The 14,270-nt window shown below is 48.6% G+C and overlaps 1 protein-coding gene across 2 annotated transcripts in view; it reads left to right on the top strand.

Annotated features, from left to right (window-relative positions):
• CRLF1 (cytokine receptor like factor 1) overlaps nt 1–13,367 on the top strand; it is a 33,316-nt gene extending 19,949 nt beyond the window's left edge. Inside the window, exons 3-8 of one of the 2 annotated variants that reach the window (XM_081846346.1) lie at nt 979–1,108; nt 2,545–2,714; nt 5,372–5,529; nt 6,486–6,654; nt 9,324–9,503; nt 12,924–13,367. In XM_081846346.1, the coding sequence (XP_081702472.1) occupies nt 979–1,108; nt 2,545–2,714; nt 5,372–5,529; nt 6,486–6,654; nt 9,324–9,503; nt 12,924–12,940 (824 nt within the window). In that variant the 3' untranslated portion in view covers nt 12,941–13,367. The remainder of the gene's footprint in view (nt 1–978; nt 1,109–2,544; nt 2,715–5,371; nt 5,530–6,485; nt 6,655–9,323; nt 9,504–12,923) is intronic. The other variant, XM_081846345.1, reaches the window with a different exon arrangement.
• Nucleotides 13,368–14,270: the final 903 nt, after the last annotated feature.

Below are 14,270 nucleotides of genomic sequence, written 5' to 3' on the forward strand. Positions count from 1 at the left end.
AAGGGAAAGATTTTGCTCCAACACCCACCCTGCCGCAGCGACGCACAAACACCCCGGTCCAAATTGTTGCTACCCAGAGGACAAGCTTTAAACATTGCCCTGTGCCAAGCAAGAGAAGAGTTTCTGTCCCCCCCCCAAAAAAAGGGGTTTTCTTTTTCATTAGCTGAGCATGTTTGTTTCCTTGTTAACATCACATTCTGATGACTTGTATCTCCCTGGTGCTGAATGGGGTGACTGTTCCCCCGAAGGACCAGGTGTGCAGCCTGAGGGTCATTTTGGACTCACAGCTGTCCATGGAGGTGCAGGACAATTCTGTGTCCAGGGCAGCTCCATCTGGGACGCAGGATGAGACCCTACCTGCCCACAGCCTGTCTGGCAAGAGTGGTGCATGCTCTGGTTATCTCCCGCTTGGACTACTGCAATGCGCTCTATGTGGAGCTACCTTTGAAGGTGACTCGGAAACTGCAACTAATCCAGAACATGGCAGCTAGATTGGGGACTGGGAGTGGCTGCCGAGACCACATAACACCAGTCCTGAAAGACCTACATTGGCTCACAGGACGTTTCCGAGCACAATTCAAAGTGTTGGTGCTGACCTTGAAAGCCCTAAATGGCCCAGTATCCCTGAAGGAGCGTCTCCACCCCCATCGTCCGGCCTGAACACCTGGGTCCATCTCCTGAAGTCCTTCTGGCGGTTCCCTCCCTGTGAGAAGTGAGGTTACAGGGAACCAGGCACAGGGCCTTCTCAGTAGTGGCACCTGCCCTGTGGAAAGCCCTCCCGTCAGATGCCAAGGAAATAAACAACTACCTGACTTTTAGAAGACATCTGAAGGCAGCCCTGTTTAGGGAAGTGTTTGATGTTTTATCGTGATTTTAACATTCTATTGGGAGCCATCCAGAGTAGCTGGGGAAACCCAGCCAGATGGGCGGGGTATAAATACATAATCATCATCATCATTCTATATTTTCATCTTCTAGTGCCGCCAGAGAAACCGACGAACATCTCCTGCTGGTCCAAAAATCTAAAGGACCTCACCTGCAGGTGGACCCCTGGGACAGAGGGAGAAACCTTCCTGCATACCAATTACACCCTAAAGTACAAATTGAGGTAAGGTCCTGGGACAAGGAGGGGGCTTAGCGTCTCCTCCCCCATCGTTCTGCCCGGACACTGAGGTCCAGCTCCGAGGGCCTTCTGGCGGTTCCCTCCCTGCGAGAAGCAAAGCTACAGGGAACCAGGCGTAGGGCCTTCTCGCTGGTGGCGCCCGCCCTGTGGAACGCCCTCCCACCAGATGTCAAGGAAATAAACAGCTATCTGACTTTTAGAAGACATCTGAAGGCAGCCCTGGTGCTGATCTTGAGAGCCCTAAATGGCCGTGTATCCCTGAAGGAGCGTCTCCACCCCCATCATCCAGCCTGGATACTGAGGTCCACCTCTGAGGGCCTTCTGGCGGTTCCCTCACTGCAAGAAGCCAAGCTACAGGGAACCAGGCAGAGGGCCTTCTCAGTGGTGGCACCCGCCCTGTGGAACGCCCTCCCACCAGATGTCAAAGCGATAAACAACTACCTGACATTCGGAAGACATCTTAAGGCAGCCCTGTTCAGGGAAGTTTTTAATATGTGACATTTTAGTGTATTTTTCATCTTTGTTGGAAGCCGCCCAGAGTGGCTGGGGAAACCCAGCCAGATGGGCGGGGTACAAATAATAAATTATTATTATTATTATTATTATTATTATTATTATTATTATTAGCCTGGCAGAGGATTGGAAGGTCTCTTTAAGCCCGACAGGGTGTAGATGCCTCCCAGGTGAGACAAAATCCAAGCATTAGTTAGATCAGTCGCGTCGCTCTATCCATGTCTATTGGCCAGGATGCCAAATGCAGCCTCCAGGTTCAGATAGCAGTCTATCTCTGAATTGCCTGAGCTTTCCTATTTCCTCTTCCCTCCCAAACCGTGTTCTTTTCATGCTGTGTCCATTGCAGGTATTAATATTTTGCAGCTTGAAGCGACTGGATGCATATAAAAATGGACTTGATGCTAAATGCAGCCTCCGGGATCAGAGGCAGTCTATTTCTGAAGTGCCCGAGCTTATTTCCTCTTTTTAATGTTGTAAAGGTAAAGGGACCCCTGACCATTAGGTCCAGTCGTGGCCAACTCTGGGGTTGCGGCGCTCATCTCGCTTTACTGGCCGAGGGAGCCGGCGTACAGCTTCCGGGTCATGTGGCCAGCATGACCAAGCCGCTCCTGGCGAACCAGATCAGCGCACGGAAACGCCATTTACCTTCCCGCCGGAGCGGTACCTATTGATCTACTTGCGCTTTGACATGCTTTCGAACTGCTAGGTTGGCAGGAGCAGGGACCGAGCAACGGGAGCTCACCCCGTCATTGCGGGGATTCGAACCGCTGACCTTCTGATCGGCAAGTCCTAGGCTCTGTGGTTTAACCCACAGCGCCACCCGCGCCACATTTAATGTTGTTGTTGTACTTGGCTGCTATTTCCGTATCACATCCCATGACGACAGTATCCTGGCGCTTGCATTCTAGGTGGTACGGGCGAGACAACGTCTGCCGGGAATATCACACGGCCGGGCCCTACACCTGCCACATCCCAAAGGATTTGGCCCTCTTCACGCCCTACGAGATTTGGGTCGTAGCCACCAACCGGCTGGGGGAATCTACGTCCGACGTGGTCATGCTGGACATCGTGGATGTAGGTAAGGAAGTCCTATGAGCTCTTTCATCCAGAGATGGTGTTTCTGTTGTTGGTTATGGGCTGTTCGTCCCCAGAAAACCGTCTTAGTGAGTTTCTGCACGTAAAAAATGTGTGATTTCCCCTATCAGGAACAGGCAGCTCTGTATACAGTGGTTCCCCGGGTTACACACGCTTCAAGTTACATACGCTTCAGGTTACAGACTCCGCTAACCCAGAAATAGTGCTTCAGCTTAAGTACTTTCCTTCAGGATGAGAACAGAAATTGTGCTCTGGCGGTGCGGCGGCAGCAGGAGGCCCCATTAGCTAAAGTGGTGCTTCAGGTTAAGAACTGTTTCAGGTTAAGAACGGACCTCCGGAACGAAATAAGTACCGTATTTTTCGCTCTATAAGATGCACCAGACCACAAGACGCACCTAGTTTTTGGAGGAGGAAAACAAGGAAAAAAATATTCTGAATCTCAGAAGCCAGAACAGCAAGAGGGATCGCTGCACAGCGAAAGCAGCGATCCCTCTTGCTGTTCTGGCTTCTGGGATAGCTGCGCAGCCTGCATTCGCTCCATAAGACGCACACACATTTCCCCTTACTTTTTAGGAGGGGAAAAGTGAGTGTTATAGAGCGATATATATATATATATATATATATATATATATATATATATATATAGCTAGTGGAGGTGAATCAGAGCAGATCTTTTCTTTCTTTTTTAAAGTTTTTTTTTAAAGGTAAGATAAAACATTTTTGCAGAAATATGCAAGTTCTGTTGCTGGCGATCAGAAATCTCTTGCAAGTCCTCCGCTGGTTCAAATTTCATAACCGGGATATCAGGTTATGGGGGGGGGGGTTGGAGACAGCAGGCGGTTGAAGGGGACCCCTGGAGGAAATCTAGTCCAAACCTCTGCAATGCTGGATCACAGCTGGAGAGTCCCTGAACTGTCTGTCCGAAAATCTCCAAGGAACGAAAGTTCCACCGCTTTCTACAATCGTCAAACAAGCTCTTACGGTCAGAAATTTCCTTCTAAAATTCAGGCCGAATCTCCTTTCATGACATTTAAACCCCTCAATTCTGGTCCTACATCTGAAGAAGTATCGGGAAGTTTTTTTTTATGTTTGGACTTTATTTTATTTTTTAATATTTTGCTGGAAGCTGCCCGGTGCCAGTGGGGAAACCCGGCCAGATGGGGGCTGGGTATAAAGAATTAAAAATAATTAAAATAATTAGAACAACAACAACCGTCTGGAGCGGCTGGAGACAAGCTTTCAGATATCTGAAGATGACTCCCATACAGTGGTGCCTCGCAAGACAAAAAAAATCTGTTCCGCGAGTCTCTTCGTCAACGTTTTTTTTCGTCTTGCGAAGCACCCCTATTAGCGGCTTAGCGGATTAGCGCTATTAGCGGCTATTAGCAGCTAAGCGGCTATTAGCGGCTTAGAAAAAGGCAGGGGAAGCAAAAAAACTCGCAAGACTCGCAAGACGTTTTCGTCTTGCGAAGCAAGCCCATAGGGAAATTCGTCTTGCGAAGCGCCTCAAAATACGCAAAACCCTTTCGTCTAGCAGGTTTTTCGTCTTGCGAGGCATTCGTCTTGCGGGCACCACTGTATTGTGTCTCAGCCTCCACCTTCTCCATGTGGAAATCATACGCCGATAATCCCGGCTAAACGCCGCCGGAGGCAAAATGTTATTTCAACGCCTGGCTTTCCCGTCGATTCCCGAGCCCGTAAAACTCACTTTTGCCGCTTTCCGCGGTGTGGTGATGTCACCACTAGGCACCTGTGACATCACGCAGAGGGGAGGCGATGACCTCATTAGCAGAGCCAGGAAACGCAGGGGGGGAGAAACTGGGATTGTCTCGGGCATCCCGGAGAGGCGAAAACAGGAAATATATTGTATGTGAGCGGAATTGGTCTCTTAATTTAATTAGGAGCTCTCTCTCCTGCATCTCGCTCTCCCTTTCTGGCTCCTTCCAGACATCTGCTTCTCCTTAACCCTTTCCCTTTGTGCCTGGACCCCCGCCGAGGTCAAATCCTGCACGTGCGATCGCCGTGCCCCATAGGCGGGGGAGATGTGTAGGTCCCAAGTCTGCGAGAAGCAAGGTTAACTCCCTTAAAAGGCAAAAAGAAGCCTGTTCTGGAGATATCTCGGTTTCATCTGCAACAATTATACGATACGATATCTTTATTGTCATTGCCCATACAGAACAACGAAAGTGAAAAGAACAAACGAAATCGAACTATTATTTTTTTGGGGGGGGAGAATTTGCATTCTTTAGAAAATAAAGGAAATATTTACACGGTGGAACGGAACCATCTGAGCACTTTTTGTGCAATGGAAACTTAACAGTAACTCAGCGAGAGGAACGGTTCGGTCCAAGAATACAGCGGTCCCTTGGTTCTCAAACTTAATCCGTTCCGGAAGTCCGTTCCCAAACCAAAGCGTTCCAAAACCAAGACCCATAGAAAGTAATGCAGAACGGGTTAATCCGTTCCAGACTTTTAAAAACAACCCCTAAAACAGCAATTTAACGTGATTTTTTTGAAATGTACATTCAGGTTTTTTTCCCTTTAAATTTTTCTGGGGGCCCCCAAGAGAGTGGGCCCCTAATCTATAGCTTGTTTAGCTTATACATAAATCTGGGACTGCCTGTTGCTCTCCCCCCACAGTCACGACCGACCCGCCCTCGGATGTCCACGTCAACCGCGTCGGCGACCTTGAGGACCAGCTAAGTGTCCGCTGGAGTGCCCCTCCGGCCCTGAAGGACTTCCTCTTCCAAGCCAAGTACCAGATTCAGTACCGTGTAGAGGACAGCACCGAGTGGAAGGTGAGGGTCTCACCCACCGGCGGGGGCCTGGCGCTCGTGGAAACTCCTTGGGGGGGCGATGGGAGGGGCATTCGAATGGGGGGGGCAGAGCCAGAGGCAGTGATGTGCAGAGAGAAGAGCCAATGGCGGGCATTGCCAGCTAAACCCAAAATGTTTGGGGGCAAAAGCACACTCTCCAAGCGCCCCAAATTTCCAGGGACATCCCTGATTTAGAGAAGCTGCCCTGGTTTCTGATTTTATCCCGGAACGTCCCGCTTTTCCTTAGGAAGTCCAGTTTCAGGGGAGAAACGTTGGAGGGGATGGAATAGGACGTCCCTATTTTCAGGGGAGAAACGTTGGAGGGGATGGAATAGGACGTCCCTATTTTCAGGGGAGAAATTTTGAAGGGGGTGGAATAGGACGTCCCTATTTTCAGGGGAGAAACTTTGAAGGGGATGGAATAGGATGTCCCTATTTTCAGGGGAGAAACGTTGGAGGGGATGGAATAGGACGTCCCTATTTTCAGGGGACAAATGTTGGAGGGGATGGAATAGGACGTCCCTATTTTCAGGGGACAAATGTTGGAGGGGGTGGAATAGGACGTCCCTATTTTCAGGGGAGAAATGTTGGAGGGGATGGAATAGGACGTCCCTTTTTTTCAGGGGAGAAGCGTTGGAGGGGATGGAATAGGACGTCCCTATTTTCAAGGGAGAAATGTTGGAGGGGATGGAATAGGACGTCCCTATTTTCAGGGGACAAATGTTGGAGGGGGTGGAATAGGACGTCCCTATTTTCAAGGGAGAAATGTTGGAGGGGATGGAATAGGACGCCCCTATTTTCAGAGGAGAAACGTTGGAGGGGCTGGGCATGCCTGCTTCACCTACACCTCAACCCCCGACATTTCCAGGTAAATCTGGCCATGTCTCCGTCCTGGGAAAAAGGCCCCCTTTCCCACGCCTCTTTCTCCCCCGCCGCAGGTGGTCGACAACGTGGGCAACCAAACCTCGTGCCGGCTCGCGGGTCTGAGGCCCGGCACGGTCTACTTTGTCCAGGTGCGCTGCAACCCCTTTGGCATCTATGGTTCCAAGAAGGCCGGTATCTGGAGCGAATGGAGCAACCCTACGGCCGCCTCGACCCCTCGCAACGGTGCGTGGCCCCCGTCCCTCGCCCCGGAGGCCCCGGAGATTTGGGGCTCGCAGCTGCATCCGCGATCCCCTCGCTCGGGGGTCCCTCCCCAGCCGCGGCCGCCTCTTCCCCCCTCCCCAGAAACCCGAGCAGGCGTCCGGAGAACCGGACCTGTGCCAAACTCAGGCTTTAGGGATGGGGAGAACTCGTCTCTGGAGAAATCCCAGCCTCCTCGTATGCCCAGCACCTGGATATTTTGTCCTGGGGCCAGACTGGAGGTCTTGTTCTTATTTCCCAGCTCGGAAGTCATCCCCAAAAGCTCACACCCTTCACTGGCCAGACTTTCGCAAATGATGTCATTCTCCTTTTCCTGGTTACTGGATGGGACACCTGATTTTCGCTTCAAGGCAGGGAAAGCGAAAGGTCCAGGAAAGGGCAGTCAAAATGATCAAGGGGGAAGGAGCAGTTTCCCCTACAAGGAAAAGTGTCTGGCTTTTTCTGTTCAGAGTAGCCGTTCCCAGACTTTCTAAGGGCCTCATCACACCTAAATCCGGCCCCGGACATGGGTCTCGAACCCATAAACCCTGACATTTGGAGTATCACGTTCTCCCGACTTGAGCTATGCCTGCAAGTTCCTTCCTGACTTCCTCACCTATCTCCCCTCCCTCTCCTTTTTAAAATACATTTTTTTTGTTTTTTTAACGTATCATTTCCAACAATCATATAACGTAACTTCTTGTCTTATACAATATTTTAGACTTCCGTCAACGCCTCTGATGATTTTTCGTTCTTCATCACTTACCGTATTTTTTGCTCTATAAGACTCACTTTTTCCCTCCTAAAAAGTAAGGGGAAATATGTGTGCATCTTATGGAGCGAATGCAGGCTGCGCAGCTATCCCAGAAGCCAGAACAGCAAGAGGGATTGCTGCTTTCGCTGCGCAGCGATCCCTCTTGCTGTTCTGGCTTCTGAGATTCAGAATATTCTTTTTTTCTTGTTTTCCTCCTCCAAAAACTAGGTGCGTCTTGTGGTCTGGTGCGTCTTATAGAACGAAAAATACGGTGTTCTGCATTTCTTAATTTCTCTATTACTCTTGATTATCATTAACTAACAGTTTTTCTGAGTCTTTCTTGCAATATTTCAAATAGTCCTCCTTACAAAACTTCTAGCGTGATCCGTTCATTACCATTACTTTTCAAACAGTTCATATATTTACTCCAGTCTTCTAAGAATCTCTGGTCCTGCAGATTTTGAATCCTTCCTGTTAATTTATCAATCAATCAATCAATCAATCAATCAATCAATCAATCAATCTTTATTACGGTCCAGAGACCCAGCAAATCGTTACAAAGCAACGCACAATTCAGACAAGCCCACCTCCAGGTTAAACAAACATTTTGTTCAAAAGATAGGGATCATTGGTTCTTGCAACCACCGATAAAAACTTTGCCACTGCTAATGTTCTAGCGTTTGTCCGGTCTTCCAATAGGAACCTGACATAGTGAGCCTCTGATTTTCCCGGGAAATGTATCAGCAAGGGTAGTATCAGTTCAGCCCTGCCTTGCTCATATTTTGCACAGTGCAGCAAAATATGTTTTATGGAATCGATGTCTTGAGCACACGAGCAAAGTCTGTCCTGGTTGGGAACTCCTCTCAACAATGCAGAAGGAAAGATGTTTAGTCTGGCTTTGGTGAATAACCTTCGATAATTTGGTAAAGGTAAAGGGACCCCTGAGCATTAGGTCCAGTTGTGGCCGACTCTGGGGTTGCGGCGCTCATTTCGCTTTACTGGCCAAGGGAGCCGGCGTACAGCTTCCGGGTCATGTGGCCAGCAGGACTAAGCCGCTTCTGGCGAACCAGAGCAGCGCACGGAAACACCATTTACCTTCCCGACGGAGCAGTACTTATTTATCTACTTGCGCTGGTGTGCTTTCGAACTGCTAGGTGGGCAGGAGCAGGGACTGAGCAATGGGAGCTCACCCCGTCATTGCAGGGATTCAAACCGCCGACCTTCTGATCGGCAAGTCCTGGGCTCAGTGGTTTAACCCACAGCGCCACCCGCATCCCGATAATTTGGTACTGTCAGGGTTTTAATGTAAGGTGTTAACTTAAAGACATGCCCATATTGTACTCCTACTGCCAGTGGACTACAGACTGTGTGTGATCGAGAGTGCAAGTCACTGTGTGCCTTATCCCATAATCTTTGCTTTAAACGGCTAAGGGAGCTGGGCATGTTTAGCCTGGAGAAGAGGAGGCTAAGGGGTGATATGATAGCCATGTTCAAATCTATAAAAGGATGTCACATAGAGGAGGGAGAAAGGTTGTTTTCTGCTGCTCCAGAGAAGCAGACACGGAGCAATGGATCCAAACTACAAGGAAGAAGATTCCACCTAAACATTAGGAAGAACTTCCTGACAGTAAGAGCTGTTCGACAGTGGAATTTGCTGCCAAGGAGTGTGGTGGAGTCTCCTTCTTTGGAGGTCTTTAAGCAGAGGCTTGACAACCATATGTCAGGAGTGCTCTGATGGTGTTTCCTGCTTGGCAGGGGGTTGGACTCAATGGCCCTTGTGGTCTCTTCCAACTCTATGATTCTATGATTTTATGATTCTATGTCTTTAAGGCGCCTTCATAACCCAGGTAATAAAGTTAATTTATCTAATTCTCTCCCCTCCCTCTCCCAACCTTCTCAGGACGGGCGCCGGGGGTCTGCGAGCCCAAAAGCGGGGAGCACAACAACACTTTGCGCCGGGAGCTGAAGCAGTTTTTCGGCTGGATGCGCAAACACGGAAGCTGCGCTAGCCTGAGTATCAAAATGTACGATCAGTGGCGGGTCTCGCTCCAGAAGTCGCACAAAACACGGAACCAGGTAGGTAAGGAAAACAACCCCCCATCCGTCCATCTCCCCTGTCACCCCCTGAGTTGTCCTTGCAGCAAGGAGAAAGGATCCGTGCGGCGAATTTGGCGCTGTTAAAAAGAAACGAAAGCGGCCGATCGCCTATGGCGAGTCGGCTCGTGCTGATGGCGAACAAGCAAAGAGGAAGACAAAACTCCTCGATGACCTGCCTTTTGCAAGTAGGAATAAAGAGGGCATGACGGAGACCAGGAAGAATGAAGATATAATGTTTTGGGCTAGGGACAAAGGTGAGAGCTGTTTCCTAGTTCTGCTGGATCTCTCAGCGGCGTTTGATACCATCGACCATAACATCCTTCTGGACCGTCTTGAGGGGCTGGGAGCTGGGGGCACTGTCATACAGTGGTTCTGCTCCTTCCTCCTGGGCCGTGTTCAGAGAGTGGTGGTGGGGGATGAGTGTTCAGACCCCTGGGCTCTCACTTGTGGGGTGCCTCAGGGTTCTGTCCTCTCCCCCATGCAGCCGCTGGGAGAGATCATCAGGAGGTTTGGGCTGGGTGTTCATCAGTATGCGGATGATACCCAGCTCTACCTCTCTTTTAAATCAGAACCAGTGAAGGCGGTGAAGGTCCTGTGTGAGTGTCTGGAGGCGGTTGGAGGGTGGATGGCGGCTAACAGATTGAGGTTGAATCCTGACAAGACAGAAGGACTGTTTTTGGGGGACAGGAGGCAGGCAGGTGTGGAGGACTCCCTGGTCCTGAATGGGGTAACTGTGCCCCTGAAGGACCAGGTGCGCAGCCTGGGAGTCATTTTGGACTCACAGCTGTCCATGGAGGCACAGGTCAAATCTGTGTCCAGGGCAGCTCCATCTGGTATGTAGGCTGAGACCCTATCTGCCTGCGGACTGCCTCGTCAGAGTGGTGCATGCTCTGGTTATCTCCCGCTTGGACTACTGCAATGCGCTCTACGTGGGGCTACCTTTGAAGGTGACTCGGAAACTGCAACTAATCCAGAATGCGGCAGCTAGACTGGTGACTGGGGGCGGCCGCCGAGACCATATAACGCTGGTCTTGAAAGACCTACATTGGCTCTCAGTACATTTCTGAGCACAATTCAAAGTGTTGGTGCTAACCTTGAAAGCCCTAAACGGCCCAGTATACCTGAAGGAGCGTCTCCACCCCCATTGTTCTGCCCGGACACTGAGGTCCAGCGCTGAGGGCCTTCTGGCGGTTCCCTCATTGCGAGAAGCAAAGCTACAGGGAACCAGGCAGAGGGCCTTCTCGGTGGTGGTGCCGGCCCTGTGGAACGCCCTTCCAGCAGATGTCAAAGAGATAAACAACTACCTGACATTCAGAAGACATCTTAAGGCAGCCTTGTTCAGGGAAGTTTTTAACGTGTGATATTTTACTGTATTTTTGGTTTCTATGGAAGCCGCCCAGAGTGGCTGGGGAGGCCCAGCCAGATGGGCGGGGTATAAATAATAAATAATAAATAATAAATAATAAATAATAAATAATAAATAATAAATAATAAATAATAAATAATAAATAATAAATAATAAATAATAAATAATAAATAATAAATAATAAATAATAAATAATAAATAATAAATAAGTTGTTGTTGTTGTTGTTGTTGTTGTTATTATTATTATTTGTAAGGGCAAAAAGAAACAATACGGGCAAACTAAATAAACAGAAATAGAAAATGAACGTCACAAGCAGGAACAATAAAGGATATAGAACTTTGCTTGCAGGAATACAAATTATTAAATGTGTTAATATGAATGGAAGTTAAAAAGATTGTAGCTGTTGTATAAGGGATTATGATGAAAGCTGAAATGTAATTGCATTTCAGTAAGACTATGGATGCGGATGGCGCTGTGGGTTAAACCACAGAGCCTAGGACTTGCTGATCAGAAGGTCGGCCGTTCGAATCCCCGCAATGACGGGGTGAGCTCCCATTGCTCGGTCCCTGCTCCTGCCAACCTAGCAGTTCGAAAGCACGTCAAAGTGCAAGTAGATCAATAGGTACCACTCTGGTGGGAAGGTAAACGGCATTTCCATGCGCTGCTCTGGTTCGCCAGAAGCGGCTTAGTCCTGCTGGCCACATGACCCGGAAGCTGTACGTCGGCTCCCTCGGCCAGTAAAGCGAGATGAGCGCTGCAACCCCAGAGTCGGTCACGACTGGACCTAATGGTCAGGGGTCCCTTTCCTTTTACCTTATGGAAGCAGAATTAAATGAAATTATCTTCCCTTGAAATCTGGCACGCAGAGGGCCATCTAAAATGTGTAATTGGCTTTTTAATTGATTGATACTTGAATTGGAATGGTAATTTGGTATTGATACATTGTGGCATGTATTGGATTTTTTGTAACTGAAAATTAATAAAAAAAATCATTTAAAAAATTAATACTGATAATACTAATGTTATTATTATTAAGTTGCTCCATCCACTCTGGGCAGCTTCCAGGAAATTACAAAAACAAAGTAAGACATCAAACATGAAAATCTGGCTTCAGATTCCTTCTAAAAGTCAGATAGTTGTTTCTCTCCTTTATCATGTTTTTAAATGTTGGAATCCTCCTTGAATCCTCCCATCTTAAGACATAATAACGTCGGCGGTCACACCCCTGGGATGGCTCCATCGATAGAGCACGAGACAATTAACCCCTGGGTCGTGGGTTCAAGTCCCGCTGCAGGGGGTTGGACTAAATGACCCTCACCTCCCAACGCTGAAATTCTACGGTTCTGCAATGTTGATGCAGCTCACCAAGGAACGAGGTTGGCAGAGGCGAACCTTGCAGTAACCTGACGTTTCACGCTCTCTCTCTCTCTTTCCTTCTTTTTTTTTTTTTTAAAAAAAAAATTTATTAAGGGTTTAAAGATTACAAAAAGAAAGGAAAAAAATTAAAGAAATCAACATAATAAAATACAAAAACAGAAACAAAAACACTACATAAAACATTGAATTAACAAAACAAAACAAAAACAATTAAAAACACTTCCAATATTTTCAATCTTAACTTTCATTCACTTGTTTCATTGACTTCCTCACGCCTCCCTTTTTTGTATTCCACTTCAATTAACTGTTTCAGCAATTCCTTTCCATCTTCATCTAATTTCTGTCCTGTAAATTTAATCTTAACATATTCTAACCTTGTTTTTCCCCTTTAATACATTAACAGTCTATCTGTACCTAGTTCCTTATAACATTCCTGCCAAAGCCATATAACTTCATTCCACCATTTTTTCTATAGCTCATTAATTTTACAATATTCCTGTAGATAATCTTTAAATTTTTTCCAATCTTCTTCCACCGACTCTTCTCCCTGGTCTCAGATTCTGCCAGTCATTTCCGCCAATCCCATATAGTCCATCAACTTCATCTGCCATTCTTCCCGGGTGGGTAAATCTTGTGTCTTCTCTCTCTTTCCTTCTCAGGTCCTCTCCGGCGATAAGTCCTAGCAGCGTCGGAAAAGGGCCCAAGACGAATAAAGGCAGGTGGGGCGGCTGGTTCTCCTGGGTGGCAAGCCGAGGAATCGGGCAGCGTCTCCAGAAGGGGGCGTGGAAGAACCGCGTGGAGCCGCGTCGCACCCGAACCCGCCACCAACCGGCAAACCACCCCTAGGCTCCTTTTCGAAGATCTGGAAAAAGGGAGAGTCGCAAATGTCCCCAGCTTTCCCCCTATATATATATATGCTGCTGGGAGGTTTTAGGTACCACTGAAATTTGGGGACTGGTATGGCAAAGGAGCCCTTTCTCCGAGTTGGGAGGCGGGGATAAAAGCCAACCCAGAAAAAAAGGGGCCCCTTGGATTTCGTTTTATTCTGCAAACTTCTTCTCCAAATAAATGTTACGACGTGTGTGTTGTGTGTTTGTCTCTCAGCCGAGTTTCCAAGTTGTTTCGGTGTGTCTTATGGTCTTCTTTTCCCAAACCCCATAATCTACGCAGGCTCCGTCGGAGCCCAAAGCACCCCTTCCTTACCGAGGGGGTTTTACCAAGACCACAGGAATCTGGGCATAAGAAATCGTCTAGCTAGTGAGACCAGGAATGTCTCTAAACTATAGAGCCCAGGCTCCGGATGAGGCCAAAGCGCAGGTCCAGAGAGAGGGGGCACCATATGGGTCACTTGGCCCAGACCTCTGATTCCAAAGTGGGGCTCGGTCAGCATATTCACAATCGCAGGGGAGTGCAAAGGGCAGATTCCGTGTTATTTGTCAGCATAACTTTTGTGGAAACCATTTACCGTATTTTTCACTCTATAAGACGCGCTTTCCCCCTCCTATAACGGGGAAATGTGTGTGCATCTTATGGAGCGAATGCAGGCTGTGCCGCTTTCGCTGAAGCCAGGAGAGCAAGAGGGATCGGTGCGCACGAAGGATCGGTGCCCGAAGCCTCCTGAGCGCAGCAGGAGTGCTCCCCTCTCTCCCCTGTGCAGCTTGCCCTCCCTGCACAGCGCCCCTTCAGCGATGCGGGAGGAGAAATGGACCCCTGACTTCGTGACTCCTTGCTTCTTGATCCTCGGACCCCTGACTTCGTGACTCCTTGTTTCTTGACCCTCGGATCCCTGACTTCATGACTCCTTGCTTCTTAACCCTCGGATCCCTGACTTCGTGACTCCTTGTTTCTTGATCCTCGGACCCCTGACTTCCTGACTCCTTGTTTCTTGATCCTCGGACCCCTGACTTCGTGACTCCTTGCTTCTTGATCCTCGGACCCCTGACTTCGTGACTCCTTGCTTCTTGACCCTCAGACCCCTGACTTCGTGACTCCTTGCTTCTTGATCC

This window comes from Podarcis erhardii (assembly GCF_964252035.2).
Source record: "Podarcis erhardii genome assembly, chromosome: 18".
Classification (NCBI taxonomy): domain Eukaryota; kingdom Metazoa; phylum Chordata; class Lepidosauria; order Squamata; family Lacertidae; genus Podarcis; species Podarcis erhardii.